This window comes from Monodelphis domestica, chromosome 6 (assembly GCF_027887165.1).
Source record: "Monodelphis domestica isolate mMonDom1 chromosome 6, mMonDom1.pri, whole genome shotgun sequence".
NCBI lineage: Eukaryota > Metazoa > Chordata > Mammalia > Didelphimorphia > Didelphidae > Monodelphis > Monodelphis domestica.
In genome coordinates, this window is record NC_077232.1 from 191,480,687 (window position 1) to 191,504,981 (window position 24,295).

General features: G+C 37.9%; 1 protein-coding gene across 4 annotated transcripts in view; it reads left to right on the forward strand.

Annotated features, from left to right (window-relative positions):
* The window catches only part of GUCY1A1 (guanylate cyclase 1 soluble subunit alpha 1), a 95,752-nt gene that overhangs the window by 22,724 nt on the left and 48,733 nt on the right, over nucleotides 1-24,295 (forward strand). For 3 of the 4 annotated variants that reach the window (XM_007496200.2, XM_007496199.3, XM_016423157.2), the window contains exons 2-3: nucleotides 12,464-12,574; nucleotides 23,264-23,642. In XM_007496200.2, coding sequence (XP_007496262.2) covers nucleotides 23,388-23,642 — 255 coding nt within the window. In that variant the 5' untranslated portion in view covers nucleotides 12,464-12,574; nucleotides 23,264-23,387. The remainder of the gene's footprint in view (nucleotides 1-12,463; nucleotides 12,575-23,263; nucleotides 23,643-24,295) is intronic. The other variant, XM_001366350.4, reaches the window with a different exon arrangement.

The window sequence follows — 24,295 nt, forward strand, 5'->3', positions numbered from 1 at the left end:
TCTTGGCATTGCATGACTAGCTGACCTACTTTTCAAATGAGACATGCCTCTGGTGATACGCTTTACATTGCTTTCCCTGGACAGTTCCTGGTTAGTAATACCTTGCAGCCTACTCCTTTTTATCCATGTGCCTCTCCTTTGCCCTTTGAATGACTCTCAATTTGATTTCTTTGGCAAGTCTGATATTTGGAGACTTATGACATTCAATTAAATACTCATCACCAGAATAATATTCTTGAAAATGATGGGCTTTTGTTTCATGGAGAAAAATAGGGTTCATTAAAAGTGCTATGCCATTATGTGATTTTCTGAAGACAATGCAGCTGTTTTCTATTTTTTTTCTAATCCATTCTAGGCCCAGTTCATTGTCCATTTGCAGTATGTAACCATGATGTACATATTGATTGATGGGTCAATTCTATAATCTAAAATAAAACAATTAATGTTAATTACTAAAGATTAAACAATCTCCTAGACTATCAGATTTATGTAACTATTTAGCATCTATATATACATCTATATACCTACATATGCATGTAGATATGGATTTCAACTATCAAAAACACACATAAGGGGGAAATTAGAAGAACTTTCTGAAAGCAGCTGGGTGGCCCAGTGGATTGAGAGCCAGGCCTATAGACAGGAGATCCTGGGTTCAAATTTGACCTCAGACACTTCCTAGCTGTGTTACCCTGGGCAAGTCACCTAACCCCCATTGACTAGCCCTTTACCACTTTTCTGCCTTGGAAAAAACACACAGTATTGATTCTAACAAGGAAGGTAAGGTTTAAAAAAAATAATAACTTTATTAGATATGTAATTTATTTAAAAGATTTATTTATTTAATTTTCTTGAACATTCTTCTCAAATTATAATAAGGTTCAGAAACTTGCCATGTTTTTCCCAATTTTATTAGTTTATTTAGTAAATTTAGAACATTATTCCTTGGTTACAATAATCACATTATTTCCCTCCCTCCCCTCCACCCACCCTTCCAGCAGGCAACATGCAATTTCATTGGGTATTACTTGTGTCCTTGATCAGAACCTATTTCTTTCTTTTTTCTTTTTTTTTAAACCCTTACCTTCCGTCTTGGAGTCAATACTGTGTATTGGCTCCAAGGCAGAAGAGTGGTAAGGGCTAGGCAATGGGGATCAAGTGACTTGCCCTGGGTCACACAGCTGGGGAGTGTCTGAGGCCAAATTTGAACCCAGGACCTCCTGTCTCTAGGCCTGACTCTCAATCCACTGAGCTACCCAGCTGCCCCTGATCAGAACCTATTTCCATGTTATTGTTTACACTAGTATATTCATTTGGAGTCTACTTATCCCCCCAACCATATCCCTTCGATCCATATATTCAAGTAGTTGTTTTCCTTCCATGTTTTTACTCCCATAGTTTTTCCTCTGAATGTAGATAGTGGTTTTTCTCATAAATTCCTCCAAGTTGTTCAGGGTCATTACATTACCACTAATGGGGAAGTCCATTACATTCGATTGTACCACAGTGTATCAGTCTCTGTGTACAATGTTCTCCTGGTTCTGCTCCTCTCGCTCTGCATCACTTCCTGGAGGTTGTTCCAGTTCTCATGGAATTCCTCCACTTTATTATTCCTTTTAGCACAATAGTATTCCATCACCAACATATGCCACAATTTGTTCAGCCATTCCCCAATTGATGGGCATCCCCTCATTTTCCAATTTTTGGCCACCACAAAGAGCACAGCTATGAATATTCTTGTACATGTCTTTTTCCTTATTATCTCTTTGGGGTACAGACCCAGCAGTGCTATGGCTGGATCAAAGGGCAGACAGTCTTTTAGCACCCTTTGGGCATAGTTCCAAATTGCCCTCCAGAATGGTTGGATCAATTCACAACTCAACCAGCAATGAATTAATATCCCAACTTTGCCACATCCCCTCCAGCATTCATTACTTTCCTTTGTTGTCATGTTAGTTAATCTGCTAGGTGTGAGATGATACCTCAGAGTTGCTTTGATTTGCATCTCTCTGATTATAAGAGATGTAGAGCACTTTTTCATGTGTTTTTGAATAGTTTTGATTTCTTTAACTGAAAATTGCCTATTCATGTCCCTTGCCTATTTATCAATTGGAGAATGGCTTGATTTCTTTTTTGTACAATTGGTTTAATAAATAAATTTGAGTAATTAGACATTTGTCAGAGGTTATTGTAATAAAGATTATTTACCAATTTGTTGATTCCCTTCTAATTTTGGATGCAATAGTTTTGTTTGTAGAAAAACATTTTAATTTGATGTAATCAAAATTATTGATTTTACATTTTGTGATTTTTTTTCTAGCTCTTGCTTGGATTTAAAGTCTTTCCTTTCCCAAAGATCTGACAAGTATATTATTCTGTATAGTATTCTGTACTATTTTGCTTATAGTATACTTGTATTATATCTTTATATTCAGGTCATTTGCCCATTCTGAGTTTATCTTGGTGTAGGGTGTGAGATGTTGATCCAAACCTAATCTCTCCCATACCGTCTTCCAATTTTCCCAGCACTTTTTATCAAATAGTGGGTTTTGGTCCCCAAAACTGGGATCTTTGGGCTTATAATAGACTGTCTTGCTGAGGTCATTTACCCCAAGTCTATTGCACTGAGCCTCCTTTCTGTCTCTTAACCAGTACCAAATTGTTTTGATGACCACTGCTTTATAGCATAGTTTGAGATCTGGGAATGCAAGGCCTTCCTTTGCATTTTTTTTCATGATTTCTCTGGATATCCTTAATCTTTTGTTCTTCCAAATGAACTTTGTTATTTTTTTTCTAATTCAGAAAAAACTTTTTTGGTAGTTCAATGGGTATGGCACTAAATAAGTAAATTAATTTGGGTAGGATTGTCATTTTTATTATGTTAGCTCATCCTAACCATGAGCAATCAATGTTTTTCCAGTTGTTTAGATCTAGTTTTAATTGTGTGGAGAGTGTTTTGTAGTTGTGTTCATATAGTTCCTGTGTTTGTCTTGGCAGATAGATTCCTAAGTATTTTATATTGTCTAGGGTGATTTTAAATGGAATTTCTCTTTCTAATTCTTGCTACTGAAATGGGTTGGAGATATATAGAAATGCTGATGACTTAGGCGGGTTTATTTTGAATCCTGCAACTTTGCTAAAGTTGTTGATTATTTCAACTAGCTTTTTGGTTGATTCTCTAGGATTATTGAAGTAGACAATCATATCATCTACAAAGAGTGATAGCTTGGTCTTCTCGTTGCCAATTTTAATACCTTCAATTTCTTTTTCTTCTCTAATTGCTACTGCTAGTGTATCTAGTACAATATTAAATAATAGAGGTGATAATGGGCATCCTTGTTTCACTCCTGATATTACTGGGAAGGCTTCTAGTTTATCCCCATTATAGATGATGTTTGCTGATGGTTTCAGATAAATACTGTTTATTATTTTTAGGAAAGGCCCTTCTATTCCTATACTTTTTTGGTATTTTCAATAGGAATGGGTGTTGTATTTTATCAAAGGCTTTTTCTGCATCTATTGAAATAATCATGTGATTTTTGTCCTTTTGCTTGTTATATATGGTCAATTATGTGGATGGTTTTCCTAATATTGAACCATCCTTGCATTCCTGGTATGAATCCTGCCTGGTCATAGTGGATGACCCTTGTGATGACTTGCTGGAGTCTTTTTGCTAGTGTCCTATTTAGAATTTTTGCATCTATATTCATTAGGGAAATTGGTCTATAGTTTTCTTTCTCTGTTTTTGACCTGCCTGGCTTTGGGATCAGTACCATGTTTGTGTCGTAGAATGAATTTGGTAGAACTCCTTCTTGGCCTATTCTGTCAAATAGTTTGTATAATATTGGGATTAGTTGTTCTTTGAATGTTTGATAGAATTCATTTTGTGAATCCATCTGGACCTGGGGATTTTTTCTTAGGGAGTTCTTTGATGGCTTGTTCAATTTCTTTTTCTTATATGGGGTTGTTTAGGTAATCTATTTCTTCCTCTGGCAGGCTAGGCAATTTATATTTTTGTAAATATGCATCCATATCACCTAGATTGCCATATTTGTTGCCATATAATTGGACATAATAGTTTTTAATGATTGCCTTAATTTCCTCTTCATTAGAGATAAGGTCTCCCTTTTCATCTTGGATACTGTCAATTTTATTTTCTTCTTTCCTTTTTTTAATTAGACTGACCAATACTTTGTCTATTTTGTTTTTTCAAAGTGCCAGCTTCTAGTCTTATTTATTAAATCAATAGTTCTTTGACTTTCAATTTTATTAATTTCTCCTTTGATTTTTAGGATCTCTAATTTAGTTTTCATCTGAGGATTTTTAATTTGTTCACTTTATAGTTTTTTAATTTGTATGCCCAATTCATTGACTCTGCCCTCCCTAATTTTTTAATATACGAACTCAAGGATATAAATTTCCCTCTGAGTACTGATTTGGCTGCATCCCATAGGTTTTGAAAGGATGTCTCATCATTGTCATTTTCTTCAATTAAGTTATTAATTGTTTCTATGATTTGTTCTTTAACTGGTTTTGGAGAATCGTATTGTTTAATTTCCAATTAATTTTTTATTTACCTCTCTGTGTACCCTTACTAATTATTATTTTCATTGCATTGTGGTCTGAGATGGTTGCATTTATTATTTCTGCTCTTTTGCATTTGTTTGCAATGTTTTTATGCCCTAATACATGGTCAATTTTTGTGAATGTGCCATGTGCTGCTGAAAAGAAGGTGTATTCCTTTTTGTCCATATTTATTTTTCTCCGCATATCTACTAACTCTAATTTTTCTAAGATTTCATTCACTTCTCTTACTTCTTTCTTATTTACTTTTTTGGTTTGATTTATCTAGTTCAGATTGAAAAAGGTTCAGGTCTCCGACTAGGATAGTTTTTCTATATATTTCATCCTTGAGCTCCACTACTTTCTCCTTTAGAAATTTGGATGCTATGCCATTTGGTGCATACATGTTGAGTACTGATGTTTCATCATTGTCTATACTGCCTTTTATCAGGATGTAATTACCTTCCCTATCTCTTTTAACTAGATTTATTTTTACTTTGGCTTTGTCAGATATCATGATTGTGACTCCTGCCTTCTTTTTATCAGTTGATGCCCAATAGATTTGGCTCCATCCTCTTATATTCACCCTATGTGTATCTACATTCCTCATGTGTGTTTCTTATAGACAACATATGGTAGGGTTTTGGATTCTAATCCACTCTGCTATTTGCTTGCTTTTTATGGGTGAGTTCATTCCATTCACATTTAGAGTTATAATTACTAGCTGTGTATTTCCCAGCATTTTGATTTCTACTCCTGGTTCTGCCTTTTCTTCTTTCACTATTTCCTTCTACACCAATATTTGTTTTTAATCAGTCCCCTAGTTCCCACCCTTATTTTACCTCCCTTTCTACCCCTCTCTTTTTATTCCTCCCCTTATTTTCCTTGCAGTCTTTCTAAAACTACCTCCTACTCTCTCCCTTCCTTGTACTGCTTCCCTCCCCACCAGGGTGTTTGTTACCTTTCTACTCCCCTACAGGGCACAAATCTATTCTCTGCCCCATTCTATTGGATTGTTCTTCCCTCTTTGGGTTAATTTCAATGCATGCATGAGTTGAGTATTCCATATCTCCAACATCTTTACCCTTCCAGTGTATTGATGTTCTCCACCCTCCTGCCATTAGCTTCTTTGTGACATATAAATTTACCGCCTTTTGTTTCTTTTCCCATTTCTTTTAGTATTAACCTCTTTTTTATCTCTAGTTGTGTGTATATATATATACATGTCTATGCATTTATGCATACATATATCTATATACCTATTTATGTCTTGTCATTTCATCCTATACATTTTGTCACTGTTCCCTCTAAGTACAATTCTTATAGCTGAGCAGTTGATAATAACAATTTTTAAGAGTTACCAATGACCTCTTTTCTTATAGGGATATATATCATTTTAACTTATTGAGTCTCTTAAAAAAGGGTTTTTTTTGTTTTGTTTTGTTTTTCTTTTTTTCCCTCTTTTTTAATTACATTTTGATGATTCTCTTGAGTTCTGTCCTTAGGCATCAAATTTTCTGTTCATATCTGGTCTTTTCTTTACGAATGCTTGGAATTCTTCTATTTTGTTGAATGACCATATTTTCCCCTGTAAGAATATAGTCAGTTTTGCTGGGTAGTTGATTCTTGGTTGTAGACCTAGTTCCCTTGCTTTCCAGAATATCATATTCCATGCCCTTTAGTCCTTCAGTGTAGATGCAGCCAAATCTTGCGCTATCCTCACTGTGGTTCCATGGTATCTGAATGACTTCTTGGAAACTTGTAATATTTTTTCTTTGGTCTAATAGTTCTTGAATTTGCCTATAGCATTCCTTGGTGTTGTCAGTCGGGGATTAAGTACAGGAGGATTCCTTTTCCCTCTTGTTATAGAATATTGGGGCAGTTTTCTTGGATAATTTCCTGGAGTATTATGGCCTGGCTTTTTCTTTTGTCATGGTCTTCTGGAAGACCAATGATTCTTAAATTGTCTCTCCTCAAACGATTTTCTAAATCCTCTGTTTTGTGAATGAGATGCTTCATATTTTCCTCAATTTTTCATTCTTTTGGTATTGTTTTATAGTGTCCTGCTGCCTTGTGAGGTCACTTAATTCTAGTTGTTGTATTCTGGTTCTTATAGACTGGATTTCATCCCTGGCTTTTTGGTCATCCTTCTTCTTCTGGTATGATTTTCTTTGGAGGTCATCTTTCATTCTCTTCACCTCATATCTCATCTCCTTTGCCTCATCTTTCATCTTCTTTGCCTCATCTTTCATCTCCTTTGCCTCATTTTCAAGCTGGTTGATTTTGGCTTTCAAGACATGATTTTCTGTTTCCAGATGACTTTTCTTAGTTTTTAAATTCTTTTCCCAATTGTCTTCAGCCTCTCTTAATTGTGTCTTGAATTGCATTTTGAATTCTTTAAAAGCCTGTATCCAATTTGCTGAGATTTCTGTTTTATTGCTTGCCTCATGCTCTGTTCTGTTTGCCCTTGGTTCATTGCCTGTACAGAAGCTGTCGATTGTAATTTCTTTCTTCTTTTTCTGTTGTTGGCTCATATTAACCCCCCCCCCCCGTATTTGTCTGAGCTTATGCTCCTCTCATTTTTTTTGGTTTTGGGGTTTTCTGTCAGTCTCTCCTCTTGGAGCTTTGACAGAAGGTCTCTCAGTGCAGTCTGTGTGGGAGGACTGTTAGAGTTTGAGCTTCCCTGTCCTCTGGAGGTTTTTGATCAGATTAAAGTCCAGCAGTCTGTGGGGGAGGGGTGTTGGAGCTTGTTATTCCCTGACCTTCTAAAGACTTTTGATAGGATTAAGTTCAGCTGGGTTGGGCTGGATGTTCTCTGAGGCCAAAACATCCTGGAAGGCTGGAGCAATATGAAGGGTCTCTGCCTCTCTGACCAGGCTGCCAGATCTGCGCTCCCTCTCCAGCTCATTCCCCACCACCTGTGTTCAACGTTCTGAGCCTGGCACAGCCGTGCCCACAAGGTATACCCACCAGACCAGTGCCTTTGCCCACCCAGAGGTTCCCACTGCCACTGGAGACTTAGCACTCTAGGTGGGTGGGGAAGGTCCTGGGACCTATCTTCTGCCTTCCCCTTAAACCCGAATGTTCTCAGATTCTGGATTTTGGAGGGAGTACCTTTTGAATTGGGTCCCGCAGGAGGGTTCCTTGGCTCTGTCTTGTTGTTAAGTTTGATTTTCAGTCCCCTAGGAGCATTCAGTTTGTGATTGGTTAAGGAAGGGTTTTCAGAGGTCTGAACTTATGCTGCTTCTATGTGGCCATCTTGACTCCATCCACAGAAAGTTTCCATTTTTAGGATATTATATGGTTTTATAATAGGTCCATTGAATTTAAATGATCAACTCTGCTTTGAAATGCACTTGCACAAGAAAATGATGTTTTTAATAACAGGATAAGTGTGAGTAGTAATACAGTTAGATTTCTAAAAATATTAAAACTTAACCATGAAAATAACAGATTAAAACTTTAAAGGAGGGCCAAAATGACAGAGTGGAGAAACTACTCAGCCAAGGACTCTTAGCATTCTCCTACAAACAATTTGAAAACAATAACTCAAGTTGAATTCTGGAGTGGCAGAGCTAACCAAAGGTCAGAGTGGGGTGTTCTTCTAGACCAGGATAACTTAGCAAGTCTGAAAGAGAGATCTGTGATATGAAGGTGAAGGCTGGCCTAAAACCAGTGTGGATGAAAAACTGCAGGGTAGGGTGGTGACAAAATTAGCAACAGCTTTGGAAGCTCTCAAGCCAGAGAAGGTAAGGGGAGACCTGACAAATAGAGAAAACGAAGGATCCTTGTGCTAGCACTGGACCCAAGAATAAATGCTTTTTGGAAGATCCATTGCATATACCCATTTCTGGGTAATAGTTCCTGAAGAGAGAAGGAGATCCTTGAAGAGAAGGATCACTTTTTCTCAAAAGACATTGACTTTGAAGAACAGTATCATTTCCAGTCCCAAGAGGAACCAAGAGGTTCCAATACCCGGAGGTACAGTATCAGTTACAATCCCATGGGATCAGGAGTCCTTTCTGGGTAATGACCAGAATACAGATCAAAAGAGAAGTGACACCTCTCCTCAGATTGTACCATCTTGGATGCACTGAAAATATCCATAACCCCAGAACTAGCTTTGAATACAGCAGTGCACAAAGTTTGAAATTTGAGAGAGTGTTCCTCATGCTCTCCCAACCCTGCCCAGCCAGAAGAGAGAAGGAGGGAGGGAGGGAGCTAGGGAGAGGAGGGAGAATCTTTACATTGTGAGAAAAATTGAGGGAAAAGTATATTTATTCAAAGTAAATTTTCATTTAAATGCTCCCAAATAATAGAAATTAATTGAAGAAAAACCAATGGATGAAAGAAAACTAGACTCAAAAAATTTGAAAAAATAGTGTGTCTATCCTGCAAGTTTCCACACTTTCACACAGAGACAGAATCACAGGATTCCCAGTTTCTAAGGTCACCAAGTAGGTTTGGGGACTTTTATGGGCTTAGTAGTATATCTGAGGCTCGGGATTAGTTTAGAATCACCTTGAATCTATAGCGTCCACCCTCTAATCTCCACCCTTTGCCATATACTTTGTTTTGGAAATGTCCAGATTCCATTGCCAATGCATATGTGTGTGTGTGTGTGTGTGTGTGTGTGTGTGTGTGTGTGTAACCTAATGAATTTTCCTGATATCAGAAAACTATCAAGAATTCAGATTTATGGATAGAAGAAGAATTTATGAATAAATAAGAATCAGAAAGCATTGTGAAATGTAAAATCTCTTCATCCAAAAAGCTGTATATAGCTATACTCTGACTGGGTTCCTGAAAATTCTGACTACAGAGCGTAAGCTTTAGAGTCCCCCACAAAAGTGGAAAGGTTTTGAGTACAAGTCTAGCAATGTATTGTATATCTGTTGATTAAAGAAGAGTCTTGTTAAATGTGAAGTGCCAATTACTAGAATAACTAAAGAGAGATACATTATTTGGTAATAGTAACTCCCATGGACCAAACACAAAGTTATAGAGGAGTTGCAATTTTACTTTAGGTGATGGCATATTATGTAAATTTCAGACATGCAATATTGAAAGGGAATCAACTCTAGAAGGAGGGAGGGAAGAGGGGTGGGGAAAACCATGAATCATATAACCATGGAAAAATATTCTAAATAAAAATTTTTAAAAATATACATCATGATATGAGATAAGATAACATGACATGATATGACAATGCAATATGTAAGACAATGTAAAATAATATAAATCATGTAATGTGCCATGATAAAATATCACAATATATTATATTTTTGAAGATTGGTGGTACATTTTATTACCTATACTTTTTTCAATTGATGTTAAAAAATTTTACATCAAAATCATTTGCATTTGCATATGAATTTTTTTGTATTAATATCATAAGGTTGTATAGGTAGATATAATATTTTTACACATTACAATGAAAATAACAATTTATTTTCTCCAAAAAAATCTTTGCAATAATGTATATGTGAGGTCTAGGATCTGGTGGAGAGATTTGAAAAGCTCATATAGCTATATACCATTAGCATATTCCTACAATAAATTTTTCTTTCAATCTTTAAAATAATATATACCTAGTAACCACCATCACAACAAAAAAATTTTAATTAAACAAATGCAAAAATGTGCAAAACCATAAATCCCCATTTTTAATAATGTTTAAAAATATGTAAATTTTTATAAGTGTGCTAATATAAACATCCTCTGGTTTTGAGTTCCCTTTGGATTTGTTTTACTTTGATACTTTTTTCTCTTGATTTTGTGGGGGTTATTATTTCAAAGGTAATTATAGTATTATTCTTGTTCTCTTTTCTTCTCTTTTCATCTTTTCATCTATTTCCCCTTTTTAAAAAATATTTCCATTATTTGTCATTAGACAAATCCATTACATTCAAATATCATAATCCACTCAGCCATTTCTCACACTCATTGCATTTGTGTTGTTTCTAGTTGTTTTCTCATTATAAATAAAATTTCCATGAATATTTTCATATATACACAGTTTTTTACCCTCTCAATAATGCCCTTAGGGCCTACTCCTAGTAATGGGAACCCTAGGTTAATGAACATGAACAGTCTTACAACTTTTAATTTATGTTCTATCTTGTTTTCTAAAACACAATTCACAACTGCACTAGCAATGCAACATTTGGCCTATTTCTCCAAGTTCCCCTCAGCATTTAATTTGTTCAGTTTAACCAGTCTTGTTCTTAATTAACATATATTACTAGAACCATATTTAGCTAAATTGGTCCTTAGGCAGCAGACACGAAGTCTCTCCAGCTTGGTCATACCCAGTAGAACTTTTGTGAGTGTTAAAGTAAGACTTCTGAAGAATATTTATGCCCTCTAAACCATTGTTGTCCCACCAGTAATTATGTTTGGATTATGTGTATGTTTGGGCTTGGATCAACTACTAATGTCATGCATGTTTGTGGGGGCTCTCAAGATAGTAATCATATTTAACTGATCCAAGATTTCATTTATTTTTAATAGATTTATCTAGTTCTGAGAAAGAGAAATTAAAATCTACCACTATTACTATTTTGTTATCTATTTCCATCTGTATTTCATTTAATTTTTCATTTAAAAATCTAGATGCTATAATACTTGGTGCAGTCAGGTCCAATAATGATACTGCTTCATTAGCCATAGTACCACACACACCCCCAACATAATAGAGTTACCCTTTTCATCTCTTCAAATTATATTCATTTTAGCCCCAACTCTGGTAGAGGTCATGATTGCTATCCCTATATTTTCAATTTCTAGTTTACCCCCTGATCCTATATTTCTGGGAAGTTTTCCATGATGATTTCTTTAACTATGGTGTTTAAACTCCTTTTTTGACCATAAGTTTCTGGGGGTCCAACTATTATTATATCATTTCTCCTTGATCTATTTTTAGGATTAGTTGTTTTTGTGATAAGATGTTTCATATTCTCTTTTATTAATTCAATCTTTTATTTTTGCTTTATTGCTTGTCTTAGGAAATAATTAGCTTCCCCTTTCCAATTCTAGTTCTTAATAAATTACTTTCATCCATGAATTTCTGAATCTCTTTCCATTTTGCTGATCTTTCTTTCATAATTTTCTTGATTTTCTTGCATTGCTCTTATTTTTTCTAATTTTTCCTCAACATCTTTCATTTGGTTTTTGAGGAATTTTTTAAGTTTTCCAAAAGTTCTTTTAAAGTCTGTGAGCATTTATTGTATTTATTTGCTGTTTTTGAAGGAGGTATTTTTACTTCATTATCCTCTGAATATGAGCTGAGGTCTTCTCTATCCCCATAATAGTTATCAATAGTTGGGTTCTTTTTTCTTTTCATGCTCATTTTTAAATTTTATTTTTATAATTTTAGCAGTCAGGCCAATAGTCTTAATTATTAGCTTTTTTCTACAGTCATGGGTTCCAAGTGTGCTAGAGTATGTTACCTTAGATTTCAGAATTTTTTGTGTTGTTTTTTTCCTGGATCCTATTTAGTAATTCCAGTTATTATAATACAGAGTCTGATGTACTTTTGTGTTTCCTACTCAAGCCCTAGTGTATGATTGACCTCAGGTGCTCCAACCAGAGCCCAGAGGCAGTTCTGCAACCATGCAACTGCAAGTAGCCAGGCCATGCCCCCCTGTGTCAACAACCATGGAGTCCACTCTCCTGGGAGTAACCACAGCTGACAGGACTCCAGTTTCTCAACAACCACATTCACCAGTGCATGGCTTTCCTCATTCTTCTACTATTGCTAGGATAGAGTAGGTAACTAGTTCTCATTCCTTGGGTCTCCAAAGTCACTCATTTGTTTTCAGTAAGGCTTGAGGTCCTGCCTTCTGGACCTGATGACCATCAACTCTGTGTTGTCCCCTTCTTTAATCTTCATCTGTAGGCCAGCAGGGGTCTCCTGAGTTGAGACTACCCACACAGCTATTCCCAAGGACTTCCACATGAGGTTTCCAGTGGCATCCTCCTTGATGAACTCTCTGGATCAGAAAACAAGGTAAGGCTGCTGGTCCTGCCCTGAGGATTTACCTTGTTGATTCTATGCTGTTTGCTCTGTTTTTGTGCCTAGTGCCTATAACAATGGAACTGAGACCAGAGTAGCTGGAAATCTTCCTCCCTAATTGTTCCTGGCTGTTCAGGTTCACTCCCAACTCCTGCTTGGTTTTTTTCCCACTTTTAGTATTGATTTTGTGAAGTTTTTGGGTATTTGGGGGGGTATTATGAGGATGAGGAAGTTTCATGCCATACCCTGCCCTCTTCCCACAAACCCTACAATGAATTTTTAAGCTTTGTTTTTTGTCACCTTGTAACACAGGAAAAGCATTACTGTAAGGCATTCAACAAATAAAAACAAGGCTGAAAGAATTAGAGAAACATGGAAAGAGCAAGCCCTGAAGAAAGGGAGAATTGCTAAGCAGGGTAATGATTGGGGATAGCAGGCTTAAATGAAGACAACCCCACTGGAAGCTAAGTGCTTTGGATAACATCACAGATGGTAGAATAGAAGCAAGAAAGAGGAAACATGAGAGCTGTGGTTGTAAGCTTTCTTTGCCTTTAAGACTGGGTACTAATCATCTTTAATTGGACTGCTGTGGGCCCCAGAAAAATGAGTCAACATACAGATATGAACTTTTTCATTTGTTTTGAGAGAGCTAAAATCAGCTTTCTAGTTTCAGACTGACAGTCCCTGATATGGTACAATGTTGTAGATGAGGAAACTGAGGCAAAAAGAAGTTAAGTCATTTGCCCATGATGAAAGTCTAAGGACTAGAACATATCTATCATTGCTTTTTCCAGCATCCAGTCCTTAAATGATATGTTAAGTATCTGCCCCTCTTGATGATGTTCTTTACATTAACAAAGAAATAATAAAGGTAGTCATGTAGTGAGAGTACAAGATAACCAATAGATATCAGTTCTGTGGCATTCATACCTGAGAATGTTTTAGAGACCTAGAATAAGGTCTCTTGCACATTGGGTAAGCCTTCTTTGGAGGATTTAGGGAAGAACATGGCAATAGAATTACACAGATGAAAAAATATAATATGTTGGGATTTGCATCATTGGAGAAAATATCCATAAAGTAGAAATGATAGATCTATGGTAGTACTGTTCCCCAATATTCAGAATGACTGCCATTTCAATTCTGTCTGATCCTATAAGTATGAAGTTTTGATCTATCTTGTTATTATATCTTTTGAAATATCTGTCAAAGATGCTGGATTTGTAGAAAATATTAGGCACATAAGCAGCATAAGACTTTCTTACTTTGTATAAACATGGATTTCATTTTGTGAATAGAAAAGGAGCTTAAGTATCAGCTTAGTATAAGTAAGTAAGCTTTCCAGATATTATTTTAGTAATGGCATTTGTTTGGCCCAGTATGTATTAGCAGATGGAATTAAACAAGATGAAATTAAAAAACAGGTCTCTGTTCTGTGCTGTATGATAATTCTATTTTTATAATATAAAAAGTACTATTTATTGATATAGGTATTTCATTAATAAGTAATGATTTTCACAAAGTAAATCTTCAGTGTTTTTCCCCCTTAAGCTAGATCAACATTATTTTAATGAGAAGGGGGGGGACATAAAACTTTATTTTATATGAGAAAGTATAATCCAGAGTTGTATCTGGCGTCTTTGAGAGAATATGCAAAATAAAATGAGTGATGATCATGAACATTGCCATTTAGCAATTCTAATAAGGATATATTAATATGCCTTTTTAGGAAACAGACCCCAAAGGGATGTATATAGAAATATATCTCTCCAGAATAACAAAGAGAAAGTGGTTACTGATATTTCTGGCCAATGTTGTTAAAGATTGTTCAGAGATCTAGTGAAATCACCATGAACATTGTCTCCCATAGGGAAATTTTCACCTTTTAGAAAAACAATTGATTCAAGATTTCTTTTCTTTTCTTTTTTCTTTTCTTTCCTTAACCCTTACTTTCCATCTTAGAATCAATACTCTGTATTGGCAATGGGGATTAAGTGACTTGCCCAAGGTCACACAGCTAGGAAATTTCTGAGGCCAGATTTGAACCTAGGACTTCTCTTCTCTAAGCCTGGTTCTCAAACCACTGAGCCACTCAGCTGCCCCCAAGATTTTTTGTATTTTTCTCACAAACTAACTGGATTATATAATTTCTTTTCAGAAATAAAAAGGTTCATTAAATGCAGTAAAAGCTACGTTTCTATAATACTTTAAAGTTTTCAAAGCATTCTACATTTCCTCATTAGAGCTTGAAACAACCCAGTGAGGTGAAGGTTACAGATATCAATATCTGCATTTAACAAATAAAGAAAAAGAGGGTAAGATACTTGTCTTTGGACACACGAATAGTAAATTTCAAGTAGGTGAGAATATTTCTTATATGAAATTACTTCTCAGAAAGAAGGTAAAACCTTCTGAAATTCTTTTCTTTTCCAGGATTCTAAATTGTATTTAGGATTGAGGAGGAGAGGCAACAAGCAATGAGAAGTGTTCTAATCAAATCCAAAAAGGATAATTAGAAGTTAGAAAACACATATTGAATAACACCAGATTTCACCTAAAATGCCAATAATCTAATCATCTGGCCACCAGCAATTATATATATGCATATGTATATGTATATACATATATATATATACATCTATATATTTCCCATTATAACTTCACTGCTGCTTTTTGCTATCATCGTGAAAAATTACTTTCATCAGATGCCAAGTATAAAATATAAACTAGTAAAACAATTTATAAAGACTTATTTGCTGAATAAGGCGCTATGTAAAGTCAACTGTTATTGTCATTGCTGTTATTATTCCCATGTTCCTATGTGACTTACTATTTTCAATAAATTATATCTTCTTCACCTCATGCCTTTTTCTAGTGTTCCAATGAGTCTATGATCTTAACAAGGTGAGTAGCTCCTCTAGTGATGCAGATCATGACCCTCCATGCCTGCCTAGCCCATGTTACACTCCTCAATGTCTTCCCATAATTTTGCCATGTGAGATCCATTCAATATATTTGAAGGATAGTCTCTTATTCTTTTTGCATTCCATAATGGCAGAGTAGTTCAAGCCTCTTTCAAGGAGAAGAAGGAACATGGAGATGGAATCATCTATAACGACATAGTTTACCTATGACTACATTTTCTGAAAATTAAGGAATTTTATCAACCTCTGCATTTAGTTTTATTGACCTAATAGTTACATTTCAAGGGGCTCTCATTAGCTCTGCACCCACTAAGATTGGCACATTTGTCTTTGGTTCAAAGTCCTTTTGTCTACTGCCTACTGCCTACATAGTCTCCTACAGTCAAGGACGATCAGAAAGTTTGGCTATTTTTAAGGAGAAAAGTAACACATTTGTCTTCATTTCTGCTGTTTTAGGCAAAGACAGGGATCTAGAAATTGGCACTGAAACAAATTGGACACGTACCCTTCCTGGATAAATAATTATTCTAACTAGTAGTTTGAATGCTCTCATTTAACTTAGAAGCTATGTCGACTCATTTTGAATTTTCATATTTGTTACCCAAAACAGTGGAAATAAAATAATAATTTACTTGATAGTGAATAGTGACAGAATAAATCGGCCATTTACAATTTTGAAAGAATTTAACATGAGTGCTATTTAATGTTTTAATGAATTCATTTTATACTCCAATGCTTCTTGGAAAATTTAAATTGTCCTGTCACTGGGCAAATGCAATTTTAGAACTATCTTTCTGATATATATATAGAGAGAGAGAGACAGAGAGAGACAGAGAGACAGAGACAGAGACAAAGACAGAGACAGAGACAGAGAGACAGAGACAGCCCCACTCTCTTGGTGTTGGAAGCCTGAGTCCAGTGGCACGAAAAGTCGTTACACCTGGAGACTTCCTCAGCTGCATTGGATGGCCATGTTGTCCTTTGTGCTCCAACATGCCCTGAGCACTCCACAGTGCTTTGCTGCGTCCCCATCTCAGCCATTGAACCTGCTTATTGGTTTCTTCCACCTGTTCCGCCGAAGCAGTCTTCACATGCTGGGTGAGCAAAGCCCTGGTTCACCAGGGGTCGATGACCCGATGGCTACCCTCACAAGGTTTAGCTGGCCTGTCAAAGCTGTTGCCCGGAGTGTGGCCGCTGCCATATGCTAGCAGCTATTGGGAGCCACAAGTGAGAGCTGGGTGTCAGGTGAGGGTCAGAGGCTGGAGAGCTGCCCTAGAAGGGCACGACAAGCCCTCCATACCAGAGATTCTACCCCTCCCTGAGCACCCCATACACCTCTGTGGGACTGTCTCTGTGCATCGGCTTTTCCACTTAAATCTCTTTCATGCACAAGTATCTTTGTGCACACTCATCTATCCTAACCCCGTCCACCCTCTTCAAGACCTGCGGCGATGGGGGAGTGACGACACAACAGGTGGAGGTGACCACTGGCAGTTGTAGTCACGATCCTGCGGACCAGTGGTCCCTCGGCCCTGTAGGGCAGCAGGGACATTTGGCAGCATCCTGGGCAACTGAGCAGCCCTCTCTAGGACAGCACTGCTCACCCTAATCAAGGGAGGGGACTAGAAAAGGTGTCCCAAACATTGCCTGCCCTACAAACACCCGGTCAGCACACCGCGGCTGGCGGGTCACCCCTTTAAGCGGTCGAAATCAAAGGAAACAAAACACAAAGAAACTCCTACTAGGAGCATGGAACATCAGAACATTACTTGATAGAGAGAATACCCCAAGACCTGAGAGAAGAACAGCTCTAATCAGTAAAGAACTGGCACGATATACCATCGACATCGCAGCCTTAAGCGAAACATGCTTACCAGAAGAGGGATCACTCAGCGAACCCACCACTGGATACACCTTCTTCTGGAAAGGTAGAGCCACAAATGAAGACAGAATCCACGGTGATGGCCTGGCTATCAACACCAGTTTGCTCAAACAGCTGCCAGACTTGCCTGTGGGCATCAGCGAGAGGCTCATGAAGATCCGTTTACCTCTCAGCAAAGACCGGTATGCCACAATCATCAGCACATATGCCCCTACACTGACCAGCACAGAGGAGACCATCGAGCAGTTCTACTCTGACCTGAGTACCGTCCTGCACTCAGTGCCCACAAATGACAAGCTGATACTACTGGGAGACTTCAACGCCCGCGTTGGCCAAGACCATGAAAGATGGGAAGGAGTGCTCGGCAAACACGGCGTGGGCAAAATGAACAATAACGGCCTACTGCTACTCAGCAAATGCTCAGAGTTCGAACTCACCATCACGAACACTGTGTTCAGAATGGTGAACAAATATAAAACAACATGGATGCACCCACGATCAAAACAGTGGCATCTCATTGACTACAACATTGTACACTGGTGAGACATCCAGGATGTACAGATCACCAGAGTCGTGAGAGGAGCTGAATGCTGGACGGACCACGGATTGGTTAGAGAGACTCTTCAAATGCACATTGCACCTCGCCATCCAAAATGCACCCAGACAGTTCACACATTTTACAATGTGAGTCCTCTTAGAGATCCATCTTATTTACAAACATTCCAGTCCTGCCTGGATGACAAGCTGTCTGCCAAGGGATCACTCACTGGAAGCTCAACCGAGAAATGGAACCAGTTCAGAGACACAGTGATGGAAACATCAAAGGCAGTTCTAGGCCCCAAACAATGCAACCACTAGGACTGATTCGACGAGAACAACACTGCTATTGAAGACCTATTGAGCAAAAAGAACAAAGCCTTTATGGAGTGGCAAAATAACCCAAACTCTGCTCCTAAAAAGGACAGATTCAAGTCTCTCCAAGCCACAGCACAGTATGAGATCAGGAAGATGCAAGGCCGATGGTGGGGAAAAAAAGGCAGAAGAAATCCAGTGCTTTGCTGATACAAAAAACTACAAACAATTTTTCAGTGCCCTCAAGACTGTCTATGGGCCATTAAAACCCACCACCACTCCCTTGCTATCCTCTGACGGTGACACTCTCATAAAAGATAAAAAAGGCATCAGCAACAGGTGGAAAAAACACTTCAGTCAGCTTCTCAACCAACCCTCTTCAGTCGACCAAAGTGCCCTTGACCAGATCCCCCAAAACCGCTCCATTGAACAACTTGACATCCCTCCTTCAATAGAGGAAGTCCAAAAAGCCATCAAACAAATGAGTACAGGCAAGGCACCCGGTAAAGACAGGATCCCAACTGAAGTGTACAAGGCCTTAAATGGAAAGGCGCTCCAGGCATTCCACATAGTGCTGACCAGCATATGGGAGGAGGAAGACATGCCCCCAGAACTCAGAGATGCCTCCATCATAGCCCTATACAAGAACAAAGGCTCAAGAGCAGCCTGTGACAACTACAGAGGCATCTCACTACTCTCCACTGCCAGAAAGATCCTCGCCCGTGTTATACTCAACAGACTCCTGTCATCTGTTTCAGAGCAGAACCTGCCTGAATCACAATGTGGCTTCCGACCAGATCGCAGCACCATCGACATGGTCTTCACGGTGAGGCAAATGCAAGAAAAATGCCTTCAGCAGAACCTGAACCTCTACATTGTCTTCATAGACCTGATGAAGGCATTCGACACAGTGAACAGGGACACATTGTGGGAGATCCTTAGCAAGCTCGGTTGCCCAGCAAAATTCGTCAAACTGATCCAGCTCTTTCATGTCGACATGACAGGGGAAGTCCTATCTGGTGGAGAGACTTCCGATCGCTTCAACATCTCCAATGGCATGAAACAAGGCTGTGTCCTCACTCCGGTACTATTCAACCTATTTTTCACCCAAGTATTAGGACATGCTGTGATGGATCTAGACCTGGGCGTCTACATCAAATACCGACTGGATGGCTCACTATTTAACCTTCACCGCCTGACTGCAAAAACAAAGACAACAGAGAGACTCATACTAGAAGCTCTCTTTGCAGATGACTGTGCTCTCATGGCCCACCAAGGAAATCATCTCCAAACCATTGTGGACAGGTTCTCCACCGCAACAAAACTGTTTGGCCTGACTATCAGCCTCAGCAAAACAGAGGTGCTGTTCCAACCTGCTCCAGGGAGGCCAACGAACCAGCCGTGCATTACAATCGACGGCACGCAGCTTTCTAACGTCAACACTTTCAAGTACCTGGGCAGCACCATCGCCAACGACGGGTCCCTAGACCATGAGATCAATGCCAGGATCCAAAAGGCCAGCCAGGCACTCGGGCAGCTGCGCTGCAAAGTCCTCCAACACAGCGGTGTAAGCACTGTGACGAAGCTCAAAGTGTACAACGCAGTGGTCCTCAGCTCGCTCTTGTACGCCTGCGAGACATTGACACTGTACCGGAAGCACATGAAACAGCTGGAGCAATTCCACCAACGCTCTCTCCGGTCAATCATGAGGATCCGATGGCAGGACCGAATCACCAACCAGGAAGTCCTCGACAGAGCCAACTCCACCAGCATCGAAGTCCTGGTCCTCAAAGCCCAGCTACGATGGTCTGGACACATCATCCGCATGGACCCACAGCGAATACCAAGACAGTATTCTATGGTGAACTGTCAGCTGGACTCAGGAAACAAGGCCGCCCAAAGAGAAGATTCAAGGATCAGCTAAAGTCCAACTTGAAGTGGGCTGGCATGACACCAAAGCAACTAGAACTCGCTGCCTCTGACAGAAGCAGCTGGCGAACCCACATTCACCATGCTGCCTCCACCTTTGAAGATGAGCGACGTCGACGTCTTGCCGCTGCGCGTGAACACCGACACCAGGCCACAACCGCACCTCCCGTAACAACGGGCGTCCCATGCCCCGTGTGCCACAAACTGTGCGCCTCAGCCTTTGGACTCCAAAGCCACATGAGGGTACATCAATGGATGATAATGCACAAAGACAATCGTCATTCTCGGTCACCGAGAGACTACCACTATATATATATATATATATATATATATATATATGTATATATATATATATATATGTATATATGTATATATATATATATAGCGATAGAGTGCAGGGCCCTACCCCTACCCCACCACCCAGACCAGGAGTGGTGATACAAAAAAATGTCATCAGGCACATTGGAGAAGGGTAAGGGAGCAGTTCCGTCGCAATCCCTCTTCCTTTTTAGTAACAAACTCTGGGGTTGGGTGGTGGGGAGAGAGGGTGGCCAAGTGCCCACAGAGAGTTCTCTGTGTGCCATATTTGGCACCCATGCCATAAGTTTGCCATCACTGGACTATTTAATAATCAACTTTCAACCTGTGAATGCCCCTTCATTGAAACTTTTTTGTAATAATTATTCATTCTGTTCTTTACCTCTGACATTGTTGTTATAATTCATATCTTTTAATTTCACTTATTAGTTGCTTCTATTATCTCATGATTTCCATAATCTGATATTACTAAATTCTGTTTCCCCACTAATATGAAATAAAACTTTTATATTTGATATTAAATTTTTCATTAACCTAATATAGAAAGTTTCATTAGTTCATAATATAGACCAACAGTGAACACAAAACAAATATGCTGATTTCTTGGTACAAAGAGTATTATTCATCTCTTTTATGGTATTAGTTCATCTGCAGAATTAACTTTTTTCAGGATATAAGAAAATCTTACCACATATGATATTGTTTCCCTTTGGAACCATGTCTGTTTTTCACATATATCTACTATTATGTTAAAATCTTTGCATTCAGAATGCATTATTTGTTCAGCTTGTAAAGAATAAATCAGTTTTGAATCCAATAAATAGATATGGATGTGGTATAGTGAATTCAATAGATACATGCTTATAGAACGTAAATGTATGATAAGACCTGTTCATCTAAAGAAAGATCATAATTGGAGGGAATACTGGATATTAAGAGAGGGGAAGATGAAGAGCAAAAAGAGGGGGTCTTAGATATGGCTTTTTAAGAACAGAGCTTTCTACCTACTTTTTGCTTTTAAGTGCTTTTGAATCACTCTGATGGCTTAGCTGGACAATTGCCCTTCTTTATTTTGAGGGTTTTCTCATCTATGAAATGGGCAAAATATTATTTTTACAACCTCAAAGAGTTATTGTGAGGAAAAATCTTTGTAAACTTTGTAGCACATTAGAGCACATTAGAAATATGTATAATAATGCAAAGTGGTTACAAATTGTGACTCATTCTTTCCCTTTCTAAATATGTAGGTTTCCTTATTTCTATTATATTCTTTTGCTTCACTGTATCTTACATCATATAACTTTGGACCCATTGTTATCAAATGTTTCAATCAATAATACTACTTTCTATGACTCTAGAAGGAAAAGCAATGTTCATAATTTTGGATTGTTTTGATTTTTGAGAAGCGTATCAGCTCATCAAGTGTTTAATTATGGAAGTCAAAACACCAAATGATCAATTTTTGAAAGAATATTAAGACAATTCAAGTTGGATGATTGGTAATGGAATTAGCATATATTTAACTATAATTCTTAAAATTAAGTGCAAAGTTGGAAGGAGTTTTTGATTGAAATGAATAGGTTTTTATTCCAATGAGTGCATCATTCTTCAACAAGATCCCAGAAAATGTTATTACAAGATATTTCTTTAATTTGGCAACAAAGCAATGTCAGCAGCATAAATAATTAATATTTGTTGAATTTAACTGTGATAGATGGCAATTTGGGTGTTTTTTTTTTCAAAACAGTAAAGACAGAAGTCTATTGTTTATTGGTATATACCAAAGAGTAGAACATAAATTCCATTTTGCATTATCATCTTCTTCTACAAGGCAATGTAAAATCTTTATTCTCATGCCACTTTCTTTTATACAAGAAAGTAGCCTCTACTATAGTGGAAAGCATTCTAGAATAGGAGCCCAAATACCTGGATTTTAGTTCTAGCACAACTCCTTATGCACTGTGTATTATAGAACAAATTGCTTCCATTTTAAACCTCATTTTAAAAATATGAATAATAGCAACATCTGCATTGCCTATTTCACTGGGTTGTTGAAAGCATCAAATATTTAGATAAAATGGGAAGTACTGTAATATTTTATAGTAAGAATTTCAATTCAGCTAAAAAACAATGGGAACCCAAGGTAGGAAGTATGGTAGACAGACACTATAGAGCAGTTACTGGATGTGCTGTTATTTTAAGATTATACTACAAACCACCTATACAGAAGGAGGAAGTAGATGACAGTGTTGAGCTTTGGAGAAGTACATCATTATTTGTAGTACTGAAAAGGGACTTCATTTTATACCAGAGTATTTTTTCTCTCTTTCTGTATCTGTCTCCATCTCAGCTTCTGTGTTTCTATCTCTTTTTCCTCTATAAACCCCTTTAAAAGAGCTTTTTTAAAAAACACCAGGATCAAAGAAATTTTATAAAACTGGAAAAAAAGAATTTGCTGCTAAATTTTACTATTAGAAATATTCTATTCTGTTTCAATATTTATGGAATATAAAATAGGCTGCTGTCAAAGAATCCCTGCACCCCCACACACACACACTAGAATATTATTAGCCTATGCAAACAATCACAACAATCACCAAAAATAAATAAAAACTTGCAAAAAAATTTGTTGGTTCTTTACCAAATCAATCTCTTTCTTTCAATGAACATTAAGATTTCTTCTACTTATGATGTGCCTCATTCACCCCTGCTCTTCTTTTTCTCCCTGCTATAAAAGTATAAGGAAATATTTGTCTCTGTTCCTACTTTCTGCTGTAGATAGACATCGAAGCTGCTAGATTCATCGTTCTCTTGGTGGTTCCAACTTTCCAGCTAACAAGCTAGAAGACTGCAGCATAGCAGAGGAGAAGGGCACCCAGTAGCCCCAAAGCTTGTCCAGAGGATGTTCTGCACCAAGTTGAAAGATCTTAAAATTACTGGAGAATGCCCTTTCTCTTTACTGACTCAAGGTCATGTCTCAGAAGAGCCTGAAGAGGAATGTGCCGAGCAACCTGAGAGTTCTAAGGCAGCCCTGCCTGTTTGCCAGGAAGTTACGGAGAAACACATCCATGGAAATCTTCCTCAAAGAAAGACTAGCCGAAGCCGAGTGTATCTGCACACTTTAGCAGAGAGCATTTGCAAACTGATATTCCCTGAGGTAAATAGTTACATTTTGGCAATATTTATTTCTTTAATTTCTGCCTGTTGCAGTTGACTGGGAAGATTGTAAATTCATTTACAATAAACCCATAACCCTCCTTTTAAAAAATAAAATATTTATTCCTTTCTCTTATAGATAAATTATTTCTTCTTTGTTTTAAGCTTTCTTCTTCCTGCAGCTCCAAGGAGCAAAACATGGGTCCTGCAGGGCTGAGGAGGTACAAAAACAATTTCTCCCCCCCACCCCATTATATGTTTGATGTGATTGAATTTGCTTGATCTGGAGGCTGTGCGCCTAGTCAATAATCCATAATAGCTGCTGACTCCTGTCATTTCCTTGATTATATCTAAGAGATGCTCTGCATAATGACATATTGAGGTCTTAGAAACTGTCACAGCTCCACTTCTGTGGAATGTCTGAAATCTGTTGAGACCCTCAAATATCTCAATGGTCAAGTGAAAAGACAGAATGTTTCTGCTTCCTTCAGGATATATGATTTGTGTGTGAGTGGTGGTGGTGGTGATAGTGATGGTGGTACTATCAGGGAAGCCCAGAAACTCAGAATATCAGACATCAAGGGACCTATAAGTCATGTAGATCATTTAGTCCAATCTTCTAACTTTATAGATTAAGAATTGAAGCCTAAGAGG